Source organism: Schistocerca gregaria, chromosome 4, assembly GCF_023897955.1.
Source record: "Schistocerca gregaria isolate iqSchGreg1 chromosome 4, iqSchGreg1.2, whole genome shotgun sequence".
In the NCBI taxonomy this organism is placed as follows: Eukaryota; Metazoa; Arthropoda; class Insecta; order Orthoptera; family Acrididae; genus Schistocerca; species Schistocerca gregaria.
The window spans coordinates 468143041-468157663 of NC_064923.1; the positions used below are offsets into that span (position 1 = coordinate 468143041).

General features: G+C 38.8%; 1 protein-coding gene across 1 annotated transcript in view; it reads left to right on the top strand.

Annotated features, from left to right (window-relative positions):
* Positions 1-200: 200 nt before the first annotated feature.
* Positions 201-14623, top strand: part of LOC126267129 (tyrosine-protein phosphatase non-receptor type 23-like) — a 125778-nt gene continuing 111355 nt past the window's right edge. Inside the window, exon 1 of the mRNA XM_049972051.1 lies at positions 201-599. Coding sequence (XP_049828008.1) covers positions 513-599 — 87 coding nt within the window. The 5' untranslated portion in view covers positions 201-512. The remainder of the gene's footprint in view (positions 600-14623) is intronic.

Below are 14623 nucleotides of genomic sequence, written 5' to 3' on the forward strand. Positions count from 1 at the left end.
CGTGCTGGACGCCGCTAAACATAACCAGCTTTCTTTTTTTCCTTTTCTTGTTGTTCCACCCCCTTCACATCATATGGGCGGGAGTTTGGTTGTCAGCAGTACATTTCTCTCGTCTTCGGCCAAGGCAATTAAAAAAAAAACCAGTGAATAACACAAACAAATCCGCTTTCCTTCTGTAGCCGTAGTCGCCCATCGGTGCTGCCAACTGCCGCTTATCGAAGGGCTCTGGAGTTTTGGAGACAACCCGAGGGAGACCGAAGCTTCTCCTCCTTTTACCCCCAGATACACGTGTCAAAATTCAGAAAGTATGTAGCGCTTTAACGTTGCCTAGCTTGCTCCTGGTAGGTGGGGATATGACGTCGCAAACAGTAAAAACATTAACGGAACGTTGGAGGGAGCGTAATATGCAGTTGATTTCAAACAGTAAGCTTGACATAAAAGTGAATTCAGGAGCTGTACGATTTTTGTTGTTGTGATTGTTAAGAACATCGATACCACTGAAATACTTCGAAATGGAGGCAGTACAGCGCCTACCTATGCTGAGTTTTGCTCGAAAAACGAGCCCAGAACCTACTTCATTTGGTCCTAAACTGAAACAGGTAATTTTTGCCATGGTGCGTTTCGTAGCTGCAGCTAGATTTTTGTATTGAATTTAAGAACAAATTCCATGTTCACGTGATTTCGTCTAGGGGTCTGGGAACTGATATTTACACTTGTTGGTTAACATGAAATCGTGTGCACTCTGCAGCTGATGACAAAACCAAAAAGATAACGTGAAAAACTAATAATAATAAAGTGCAACAAGGAAAACAATAATTTACGTAAATAAAAAAAGAGCAGTGTATTCCAGTCTCAGCAAAACCACCAATAAATGTTTACGTTTTGAAGATGAAACTAAACACCAGCAGTAAACTAGTAAAAACGGAGAATAGTTTCATCGTTGTTTGGTTAGTGTTATGTTCCATGGGTCCTTTGCACGATAAATCGTAATGATGTGAAACGAGAACATTTGTATTCGCAGCATGTACTATGTTGTAAAAATGTCTATATTGCGTTTACAGGCATTAAAACAAATACAGACAGATGTAAGTTAATAATGGCTTATTTTACTGAAGTGATACGCCTTATTACACTGCTCATCCACTTCTTCAGACATGAATATATAAATGCAGTATGAAGTTAACTTTAATTAATCAAATTATTTCCTAACTTTAATTAATTAAATTATTTCCTTCACAATCAGGAAAAACTCAAGGGGAAAACAGAATAATTGGGAACTGTTACCTTTGGACAATGGTGACAAAGTGAATGTCTTTTGCATAAATTTTACATGGTAGTATGATACCTGACATGTCTTCAGAAAATTGCACTACTTAACACATTGCTGTTTACATTGAACATAGATGTGCTCACTATTGTGACCCTCCCAGTTGTTCAATGTACAGAAGTATACAACATAATATAGGGCAAGTCACTCAGATAATATAACAACATACAGACACAACATTGTTTTATGTAGTGTACATTACACTGAAGATATCACATTGTCTCCATACTGTAAGAATACCCTAAGTTGGAGTTACTTTAGGTCTTTGTGGGTAACTTTGGCCCACTGGTCGGAAAAAACTTTTAACTTCTTTTGCGTTAAAAATTACGTAATTAGTATTGAATAAATGCATTCACAAGATTGTGAGTTCCATGAAATAATATTGCATTGCCAAGATGGGACTCATTGTTCATTATTAATATATGAACAGCTATTACATTTCATAAACTTATGCCTAGTGGGCTCACATAATTTAAACTAAAAACACAGTGTGTGCAGTTTTGCATTATGTCAGCATTATGTTTAATAAAGTGAACTGTCATTTATTTGAAATAAAATTTAGATAATATGCTTAACACTTCTGTAAAACAGCGCACATTCTTACAAATATAGGGTTATTTAAGTCTGGGCCAAAGTAACCTCAAAATGAAGATAAAGTTGTGCTAGGATCTGATTGTGATTGTGAAAGTTTCTCTGCTGTACAATCCAGCACCACAAAATGTTGAAAGGTAAACTTGCAGCTGGGCAAAATTATACAGTTCTCTACAACAAAGAAGAATATTCTGGAAGTGGTACTAAGGTGAGTGAAAGCTGCTGAAGTGATGTGTATGGGGAAGACCAAGTACTACTGGAAATGGCCACAGCAAAAAGGCAAACTGTTTTATTCCTGGGGGGGTTTGATAATAATCATCATTGCGACATGAGTAACAAAATGCATCTATTTTTTAATACAACTACTTCAGAAATTTGTGTAATGAGACTCACATCCCTACTGTTCAGTATCCCTAACATATGACATATTCTCTTTGCAAATAGTAACCATAATTTGCCACGTAACATCTAAATAAATTACACAATTGGTGAAATATTCTGTACTTGTACATTTACTGTATCAGTTTCAGAATAAAGTTCAACATTTCCTGTTCTTCCTTTCAAAATGTAGTGTTTGATTTGCTCCTCATGCCGCTGAATGTGTATATTACCACTTTTTCATGAAAAAATAACTGAATGGGTCAAAGCACCCTTGAGTTTTGGGTAACATTGATCCAATTGTTTTATGGTACCATAGCAACAGATATATTATGTTTCATTTAACATCTTTTCTAATTGATGATACAAGTCTTTGACAATGCTAGAAAAATGTATTTGAAATGTTCTCTCTGCCACTATCCCTTGTTTTCTTACTGCATATAAAAAAGACTGGTAAAATTGGGCCAAAGTAACCTCAGTTTCAGGAAAAAAGCTTCCTAACAAAAGTACCTTTTGCCGAGAACAAAGGTGTGGCATTGCATATAATATATGCCTACTCAACACAAACAAAACCCAAGCAGAGATATGCTGAAATTGTGCAAGTTCCAATACATGGCTACAGATGTAGTTGATACTACTGAAGTGAAGTGAACTTACTACTGAAAAAAAAAGAAAAAGTTTGTTGGTTCTTTCTACAGACAGGATACATCCTAGATGTCAGATCAATACTGTGATGAACATTATTTTTACTTTGTCTTCGCACTGTAGGCTATAACAATATGTAAACATTTGTGAACATGTCACCAACGCAAGTCTGAGATATTTTATTAAATAGCAGTAATACAGAATATTTTTAAAATAAGTCTGTGAAAGTGGCTGTTGAAACGTGCTACGGGAACTGATTTCAAGTCAGTAGTACTTTTTGAGAATCAATAGAGCTAATCAGTTTAAACTGTCGTAAGTTCTGTGTAGGTAATTGAAATATGGCGATTTAAAAAAAAAAAAAACAACCCTTATGTGATAGTCTAATAACTGGAAAAGAAACAAATCCTCCCCTCAGATTGTGATTTTTCATCTTAATCTGTTAGAAATCTGCTATTACTGTATTATGCAATATTTTTCCTCCTCGAAAGTTTGCATTTTGCTTCAACCAGAACCCAGTGTAGATTACTTTATATTCTTTTACTTCATATGCCCTCTCAATGTGATTTTTATGATTTCCATTTTTGTGGAATTCAAACATCAAATAATGAGGTGCGGAAGGTATTTAAAACAATGAACCACTGAAATGAGAATAACTTGTGTAACTTTGGAAATGTTAGACTGTCAGTTACTGTAAAGAAATAGTTGTTCTTATTGAATAGGAATTACTAGCCAGTTAAAAAATAATTTTATTAGATAGATAAAAAAATCTATTCACCAAGCGGTGGCAGAACACGCACATAAAAGAAGACTGTAATTAGCCAAGCTTTCGAAGCAAGTGGCTCCTCCTCCAGGCAGAAGGCTTGAAAGGGAAGAAGGAAAAGGTCTGGAAAGGTCTATGAAAAGGGGTGGATTTCAGAAAACGGGTCAGGGGAGACATACCGCGTGGTAAGTCTCCTAGACCTCTCTAGTCCTTTCCCTTCACCCCTCTCCCTTCCCTTTCAACCCTTCTGCCTGAAAAAGGAGCCACTGGCTCCAAAAGTTTGGCTAACTATAACATTCTTTTATGTGTGTGTTCTGCTGCCGCTTGGTGAGTAGATGTTTTATCTATCCAATTAAATTATTTTGTGAAAAAATGATTTTTTTCGTTGTTATATTAACCAATTAAAAAGGATGACTTCCAAATTTGTGTCAGCCAACATTCAAAAACGAAAGTATTGAAGGATTTGGATACATTTTACTAAACGTGAGCATACATCAGAGAACAGTAATATAGTGTAATCTCTCCCTTCTTCAAAATTTGTTGTTGTTGTCACTAATATTTCCGATGGTAGTGTCTGTTTTTTAAAAAATACAAGAGGAATAAGATTTACTATAAACTTTTTACTTATCTTATTTTCTCATAGTTGGCTCCAGTTCTTCATGTCTAGGGGCTGATTCATGAAGCTGAAATTTAAATATTTTTAGGAACCCATGGATCCAATTGACATAATTAACTTCGAAGTAAGCCTGTGAAATTTTCTGTTTGTTTTCACTATAATTTATTCTATTACATTTTTCTCTGTCACACTAGCTTTTGCATTGTCACATCAACAAACTCAGAATTGCATTGTTTTCACAAAATACAAAAACATGTCCGGTCACACCAGAGGCATGCCCACTACTACTACACTCTGCGATAAGAACAGTATTCCAAAGGGTTTACAAACATTCTTCACAAGCGAATTTTTTTTAATGTATATTATTATTTTGTAGATGAATCCAGAAATAAAGATAATAAGTAGCACCAAATCGCATTATTAATAATAGAAATTTTAAGTGTGCTAAATATCTCGTAGTTTCAAATGTTTCGTAAAAAAAAAAATAATTTTGACTGTACGTTCAGAGCTAGTACATATTGATGGTAACAAATCTTTTTTTTTTTTAGATAAGCAGCTTAGATAATATTAACCTGTTCCAAATTCCAAAATTAGAGCATCGACTACTTCTGTTGAGGAAAAGTAATGCTAGAGGGTGGTGTCCCTTTACAATATCCCTGTCACAAAATTTGGAAACGATATGTTTACAATATTTTGTGACAGACTATATGGTTTGCCAAATGGTGTACAAAATAATGCTAAAAGATAGAATACAGATGTATAGAAATATCTGATACATAACATATTACAAAAAACATAAGAAAAAAGTCTACTATACAAGTTATAATATGTACATATATCAGGACATGGTATTCAGATTTTCAGGTCTGTGGAACATACTGTCACAAGAAAAATGATACAAACTCAATACTACAATATTACAATACAAAATTATAGAAATAAGAGAAGAGACAATGTAAATTACTAGAATTACAAATTGCAAGTTTACATCTGTAATGTCACACCTTCAAAAGAGAAGAGAAAAAAATGTAAGAACCCTTGTGTATGATGAATGAGCTGACTCAAAAAACTCATGGCGATGGGTACAGACCAGGAGGCTATACTCAGTTATGAGGAGGAATATGTCACTAAATCAGAGTGTTTAAAAATAGTGAAAAAAGCTTACAATGTGTGGAGTGACCGATGAATCCAAACCACACTGAGTACACACCAGCAAAAAAATGCTTTGACACAACAGAATGAATAAAGTTCACAATCATATATCAATAATTTCAACCACGTGTAAAGAGTAATTATAGGAAGCATGTAGCCCCAATCAATAGTTGCACACTCTCCTTGAGTGCACACACACAGATGCAATGATCAGGGGTACCCCAAACACAGTTAAGGATGAATTTATCCCAACTCAAGTTCCAGTATTGCAGCACTCATGATAAATACAGGTAATCAGACTAAATACAGGTAATCAGAGTCATAAATAGCTTTGAATGATGACATAATCAAGTATCTTGATGACCAAAATCAGTGTATGAAATCAGACATATACATCTTGTTTTACTGTCTACACTAGTAAATGTCTTCCACACTATTTGCTAATTGTTCATAGGAACTAACCTACGTAGATAGTGGCCTAGAAGTTTCATTTACAATTGTTAATAATAATTAAAAAAAAGCCTGATTTCAAGTTACATAATGTATTGGAAAGTTAGTCCCCCTACTTGAAAAAGCATACATTTATGTGAAATAACACCGTCCATGCCAGTGACAATTTTTCTAAACAAATAGTTCTGTGAATTCTTCAAGCAGGATAACCTCTTGGCTGTTGTTATTGTGTTCTTCAGTCCAGAGACTGGTTTGATGCAGCTCTCCATGCTACTCTATCCTGTGCAAGCTTCTTCATCTCCCAGTACCTACTGCAACCTACATCCTTGTGAATCTGCTTGGTGTATTCATCTCTTGGTCTCGCTCTATGATTTTCACCCTCCACGCTGCCCTCCAATGCTAAATTGGTGATCCCTTGATGCCTCAGAACATGTCCTACCAACCGATCCCTTCTTCTAGTCAAGTTGTGCCACAAACTTCTCTTCTCCCCAATCCTATTCGATACTTCCTCATTAGTTACGTGATCTACCCATCTAATCTTCAGCATTCTTCTGTACCACCACATTTCGAAAGCTTCTATTGTTTTCTTGTCTAAACTATTTATCGTCCACGTTTCAGTTCCATACATGGCTACACTCCATACAAATACTTTCAGAAACGACTTCCTGACACTTAAAACCATACTCTATGTTAACAAACTTCTCTTCATCAGAAACACTTTCCTTGCCATTGCTAGTCTACATTTTATATCCTCTTTACTTCGACCGTCATCAGTTATTTTGCTCGCCAAATAGCAAAATACATTTCCTAATCTAATTCCCTCAGCATCACCCGACTTAATTCGACTACATTCCATTATCCACATTTTGCTTTTGTTGATGTTCATCTTATATCCTCCCTTCAAGACACCATCCATTCTGTTCAACTGCTCTTCCAAGTCCTTTGCTGTCTCTGACAAAATTACAATGCCATCGGCGAACCTCAAATTTTTTTTTTCTTCTCCATGTATTTCAATACCTACTCCAAATTTTTCTTTTGTTTCCTTCACTGCCTGCTCAATATACAGATTGAATAACATCGGGACCCTGTCTCACTCCCTTCCCAACCACTGCTTCCCTTTCATGCCCCTCAACTCTTATAACTGCCATTTGGTTTCTATAAAAATTGTAAATAGCCTTTCGCTCTCTATATTTTACACCTGCCACCTTCAGAATTTGAAAGAGAGTACTCCAGTCAACATCGTCAAAAGCTTTCTCTAAGTCTACAAATACTAGAAACGTAGGTTTGCCTTTCCTTAATCTTTCTTCTAAGATAAGTCGTAAGGTCAGTATTGCCTCACGTGTTCCAGTATTTTTACGGAATCCAAACTGATCTTCCCCAAGGTCGGCTTCTACTAGTTTTTCCATTCGTCTGTAAAGAATTTGTTTTAGTGTTTTGCAGCTGTGGCTTATTAAACTGATAGTTCGGTAATTTTCACATCTGTCAACTCCTGATTTCTTTGGGATTGGAATTATTATATTCTTCTTTAAGTCTGAGGGTATTTCGCCTGTCTCATACATCTTGCTCACCAGATGGTAGAGTTTTGTCAGGATTGACTCACCCAAGGCCGTCAGTAGTTCCAGTGGAATGTTGTCTACTCCGGGGGCCTTGTTTCGGCTCAGGTCTTTCAGTGCTCTGTCAAACTCTTCACTCAGTATCGTATCTCCCATTTCAACTTGATCTACATCCTCTTCCATTTCCATAATATTGTCCTCAAGTACATCGCCCTTGTATAGACCCTCTATATACTCTTTTCACCTTTCTGCTTTCCTTTCTTTGCTTAGAACTGGGTTTCCATCTGAGCTCTTGATGTTCATACAAGTAGTTCTCTTATCTCCAAAGGTCTCTTTAATTTTCATGTAGGCAGTATCTATCTTACCCCTAGTGAGATAAGCCTCTACATCCTTACATTTGTCCTCTAGCCATCCCTGCTTAGCCATTTTGCACTTCCTGTCGATCTCATTGTTGAGGCGTTTGTATTCCTTTTTGCCTGCTTCATTTACTGCGTTTTTATATTTTCTCCTTTCATCAATTAAATTCAATATTTCTTCTGTTACCCAAGGATTTCTACTATCCCTCATCTTTTTACCTACTTGATCCTCTGCTACCTTCACTACTTCATCCCTCAAAGCTACCCATTCTTCTTCTACTGTATTTCTTTCCCTCATTCCTGTCAATTGTTCCCTTATGCTCTCCCTGAAACTCTGTACAACCTCTGGTTCTTTCAGTTTTGCCATGTCCCATTTCCTTAAATTCCCACCTTTTTGCAGTGTCTTCAGTTTTAATCTACAGTTCATAACCAATAGATTGTGGTCAGAGTCCACATCTGCCCCTGGAAATGTCTTACAATTTAAAACCTGGTTCCTAAATCTCTGTCTTACCATTATATAATCTATCTGGTACCTTTTAGTATCTCCAGGGTTCTTCCATGTATACAACGTTCTTTCATGATTCTTGAACCAAGTGTTAGCTATGATTAAGTTATGCTTTGTGCAAAATTCTACTTTCCTCTTTCACAATAATGCGTTCACTATGCTGTTTGTAGTAGCTTACCCGCATTCCTGTTTTTTTTTTCATTATTAAACCTACTCCTGCATTACCCCTATTTGATTTTGTATTTATAAACCTGTATTTGCCTGACCAAAAGTCTTGTTCCTCCTGCCACCGAACTTCACTAATTCCCACTATATCTAACTTTAACCTATCCATTTCCCTTTTTAAATTTTCTAACCTACCTGCCCGATTAAGGGATCTGACATTCCACGCTCTGATCTATAGAACGCCAGTTTTCTTTCTTCTGATAACGATGTCCTCTTGAGTAGTCCCCACCCGGAGATTCGAACTCTTGGCTAACAATTTACAATCTCAGTCACAACACAGATGCTTGAGTACATTATCCAGTGCCTATTGTCTATTGTATGTTGACTGGACCAGCAAGGGTACATCCATACAGTAGTGTGGGAGTGGATCCACCCACAGCTTTAAATTTCTTCCCTAGATTTCTTATCACACGCTCCAGTGATTAGGTTACTTCCTGTTTACATTCACATCAAATCCTGCAACACTGTTTTGTCTAATAAATATACTGTTCAATACCTTCCTCACATCACCTGGCATATGCTCTCCCTATTTATATTGCAAAAGCAAGTGTATAGGATTTACACCAGATAGGATTAAAAAGTATTCACAAATGAAACTTTCATAAACAGAGCCAAATGCAATGAAAAAAAGAACTAGTTAAGTGATAAAGCACAAATCTATTACAAAACACAATTATATAGTTGCATCAATCTGCAAACATAATGTACAGGGTGGAGAAAAATTGTGTCACAAAATTTTAACCCTGGATAGCTGATGCCAGTAGGAACCAAAATTACTAATGTTGTGTAGGTCGACAACCCACCATTTTTAAACTACGGGAACTTTGTGCCACCCTGTCCAAGACTTAAATCCTGTGGTGGACTATGAACAGAGGCTAGGGCTTTAACAATGGTTTCTGCAACATGTCGCACGAGATCCCAACTTCCCTTCCATTGTGTTCTTTACTGATGAGTGCAGCTTCCAATGGGATGGCCTTTACAACACTTGAAACGTTCATTACTGGGCAAGGGGAAATTGTCACTTCACGTACGTCTATAGACACCAGGAACAATTTTCTCTCAACATTTGGGGAGGCATTGAGGGTGATCATCTGATTATGGCGATCCGTCTACCTCCTCGACTTACCGGGGAAAATTACCTTCACTTTTTGTAAGCAACTGTACCCAGCCTGCTGGAAGATATTCCCTGGACATATGGCTTTGCATGTGGTTGCAGCATGATGGGCACCCTCATGCAACAGTTGTGCTGTGCGCGGATATTTAAATGAACTCTTCGACAGCCGGGTAATTGGCAGAGGTGCTCATAGGATATGGCTCCTGCGATCACCAGACCTCACGTCACCAGACTTTTCCCTGTGAGGATTCTTCGAGTTTCTAGTTCAGCCAGCCGGATGCGAATAACATCTGGGCAATGCCAGGAATCTTTGAATGAGTTTGGCAAAACACTGTTCGATGTTACCAAGCTTGTGTCATGTCAGTGGGTCTCCAGTTTGAGCACCTGCTTTAAGTAAACAATGTCCTAGCTGCAAAAAAGGACCTTTTCGGGGTCGACACAGTTTGTAAAAGACTTTCTTATGTGAACTAACAGCTGTTTGTTGGTTTGTTCCTGGTATATCTTATCATGAAACTACTATAGATGCGTTGGGACACTGGTGGATTCGCCCCCAGGCCCGTAGAGTGGAAGACTGGCGTGATATCACCGAGGGTGCAGGCCGTCTTGGATACATCAATCTCCGGCAGGCAAAGCATTCACAATTATGTGTTGTCCAGAGCATCTGGCAACAGGGCAATCCCACGGCCAATTGGAGCACATGGTGCCTAGTTTCCGTAGTTTAAAAATGGTGTGCTGTCAACTGACACAACATTAGTAATTTTAGTTCCTATTGGCATCAGCTATCCATGGTTAAAATTTCGCTATTCAGGGTTAAAATTTTGTGACACAATTTTTTTCCACGTTGTATATTTTCTTCCAAGCAACGGCCTTGCCGCAGTGGATACACTGGTTCTTGTGAGATCACCGAAGGTAAGTGCTGTCGGGTGTGGCCGGCACTTGGATGGGTGACCGTCCAGGCCTCAATGCACTGTTGCCATTTTTCGGGGTGCAATCAGCCTCGTGATGCCAATTGAGGAGCTACTTGACTAAATATTAGTGGGTCTAGTCAAAGAAAACCATCATAACGACTGGGAGAGTGATGTGCTGACCACATGCCTCTTCTATCCGCATCCTCAACTGAGGATGACACGGCGGTCGGATGGTCCATATGGGCCACTTGTGGCCTGAAGACAAAGTGCTTTATATTTTCTTCTAGACTAGGGATCACTAAGCATCCATGTTCAAAGGTTTTGTCTTTGATACTAAAAGTTAAAAGTACCTGAAATTTACCAATTTGCTTTGCTTACCTGTAGCTCCTCTTATCTTTACACCTACAATGGGCATTTCCACAAAATTCTTAGTATACTAATCTTGTCTCTAAATTGTTCAGATATACCACAAATTGGGCTTCCTGTATCAATCAAAAAGTTCTCTTCCCACTGATAAATTTTATTCTCAATGTAAGGACACCCAAAATGTGAATCATCATCTCTGATAGACACTTATGCAAAACATCACTTTCAATTTCATCAAATGCTACATCTGCACTGTCATTACTGGGTTTCATCAGCTTTACTGGTATCATCGCATTACTTTGGTTACTCATGTTGTCAGTCAAAGATTGAACATAATGAATGGATTCCATGGCACAATTAACATCACTTGTTACAGAAGGAATACAAAACACATTTCTGTGAAAATTACTCTTTCTGCTTAGATCTTCTTTCCTACATTATACATACTTTACTTACCTTACCTGTATTGTCTCCATCATTCGCAAATAACTCTGAAATTTCATTGTTTTTAAACTCCTCAAATACCTGATACTCATCATCATCATATTCCTCCAAAATTACTTATTCAACAACATCACTAACAATACAAGTTTCATCTCCATCAGAGTCACTTACCTCACCTTCTTTCATTTGCAATAAGCCACCAGTCTCAGACTTACTAACCTCGTTTACATGCCAGCTCTCATTCACATCTACATCAAAAATATCATGTAGTTCAGATCCAACACAGTCATCACCTGATTTACGTTCAACAATAACACAGTTTTCCGACCAAGAGAACAAATCATTAGTACATACTACATCAAAATTCTCAGTCTTTTTAGTGATTAGTACCTACATTACCATAACTGAACATAGTATCCCAAAACTTTTGATTAAAACATAAATGAGAAATCTGATATTCCTCCTGTTCAATTTTAGATATATGTGCTATATCATTAGCACTGTTATTATTGTCTAATTGTAAATGTAACTTGGGGGTCCTATGCTTGTTGTTTTTCTCACCCCAACGCTGTGGATCTTCATTGAGGTGAACTGCCATTTCCCAGGTAGTTATTTCAATGATTGTTTCTTCTGTTAAAATGCCCATAGTTATCCCCATTATTTGTATCCTGCTGATGTTCCAAATTTCTTTCTCTGTTGGCACTTTGATCGTGATACAAGTTACCATTAGGCCTCTCTCTGTTTCTGTAATTATTTCCATTGTGATTTCTTTCATTCCAATTATTATGGTACATATTTCTTTTCTTTTAATTTGGTTCGTACAAAATTCTTTCAAAGTACAAATTAGAATCATTCAAAAATTCAGTTTTAATTCTCCGCTGTTCAGCTTCCGACCAAAATTTACTTAAAAAACATTTTTTCAAACTTTTATATGTTTCCCACTGACTTAAATTTAAATTGACCCATGATAGAGTGTTACCTTCAAGACATCTTTTAACAAATTTCACTTTTTGGTTGTCATTCATGCCTGTCACAAAACTACACTCCTGGAAATGGAAAAAAGAACACATTGACACCGGTGTGTCAGACCCACCATACTTGCTCCGGACACTGCGAGAGGGCTGTACAAGCAATGATCACACGCACGGCACAGCGGACACACCAGGAAGCGCGGTGTTGGCCGTCGAATGGCACTAGCTGCGCAGCATTTGTGCACCGCCGCCGTCAGTGTCAGCCAGTTTGCTGTGGCATACGGAGCTCCATCGCAGTCTTTAACACTGGTAGCATGCCGCGACAGCGTGGACGTGAACCCTATGTGCAGTTGACGAACTTTGAGCGAGAGCGTATAGTGGGCATGCGGGAGGCCGGGTGGACGTACGCCCGAATTGCTCAACACGTGGGGCGTGAGGTCTCCACAGTACATCGATGTTGTCGCCAGTGGTCGGCGGAAGGTGCACGTGCCCGTCGACCTGGGACCGGACCGCAGCGACGCAAGGATGCACGCCAAGACCGTAGGATCCTACGCAGTGCCGTAGGGGACTACACCGCCACTTCCCAGCAAATTAGGGACACTGTTGCTCCTGGGGTATCGGCGAGGACCATTCGCAACCGTCTCCATGAAGCTGGGCTACGGTCCCGCACACCGTTAGGCCGTCTTCCGCTCACGCCCGAACATCGTGCAGCCCGCCTCCAGTGGTGTCGCAACAGGCGTGAATGGAGGGACGAATGGAGATGTGTCGTCTTCAGCGATGAGAGTCGCTTCTGCCTTGGTGCCAATGATGGTCGTATGCGTGTTTGGCGCCGTGCAGGTGAGCGCCACAATCAGGACTGCATACGACCGAGGCACACAGGGCCAACACCCGGCATCATGGTGTGGGGAGCGATCTCCTACACTGGCCGTACACCTCTGGTGATCGTTGAGGGGACACTGAATAGTGCACGGTACATCCAAACCGTCATCGAAACCATCGTTCTACCATTCCTAGACCGGCAAGGGAACTTGCTGTTCCAACAGGACAATGCACGTCCGCATGTATCCCGTGCCACCCAACGTGCTCTAGAAGGTGTAAGTCAACTACCCTGGCCAGCAAGATCTCCGGATCTGTCCCCCATTGAGCATGTTTTGGACTGGATGAAGCGTCGTCTCACACGGTCTGCACGTCCAGCACGAACGCTGGTCCAACTGAGGCGCCAGGTGGAAATGGCATGGCAAGCCGTTCCACATGACTACATCCAGCATCTCTATGATCGTCTCCATGGGAGAATAGCAGCCTGCATTGCTGCGAAAGGTGGATATACACTGTACTAGTGCCGACATTGTGCATGCTCTGTTGCCTGTGTCTATGTGCCTGTGGTTCTGTCAGTGTGATCATGTGATGTATCTGACCCCAGGAATGTGTCAATAAAGTTTCCCCTTCCTGGGACAATGAATTCACGGTGTTCTTATTTCAGTTTCCAGGAGTGTATATAGTGGTCCAGAAAATCCACTGGATGTAAATTGTCTGATGGAAAACTTTTGATCGGAGTGTTGGACCATGCAATACCATTGTTTACATATAGACTTTGGTTCACACATGAACTGCTGAAATTTTTTGATTTAAAACAGTTGTTGTATATTGTTTTCAACATTAAAATTTTTTTGTTTTAAACTGGCAGTGTTTTGTTCTATTTTTCCACTATGGCCTTTTGTTCAACTCTAACGTCATTAACATTCTTTGATTGTCTTGCTGATTCAACCACCACCTCATTTTCCAAAACAACAACAAATTTATTTTCTAAAACATCAACATTTTCATTCACACTTTTAACCCATTTTTTAGCTCTGAAATTGGATTGCCAAGTTGGTCCATTTGATCTTGTATCCTGTCCATTTTAATATTGTTTTCTGTTTTTAGATCATTTAATTCTCCTCGCAGTGAAGCAAATTTGCTATTGTTATCTGTTCTTATTTCAGTTAAGTGGTCATCAACTGCGCTAAATTTGCTTTTGTTATCTGTCTTCATTTCCTTGAGATTTACCAAATTTAAGTGCAAAATATCACTTTTTACTGTTTCTGTGCTGACTACGATTTCATGCGTCTCAGACGTGTCCTGACTCGATCCTACAGCTTTCACTTCTGCCTTGCTCCTACTCTTGTGTGTGTTCATTTTGTTAACAAGCACACGAGCCCACAAACAATTAACTTCACAAATAGTTTGTACTTATCTTTCCTTTTTGGTGCCCTGGTTGTAGTT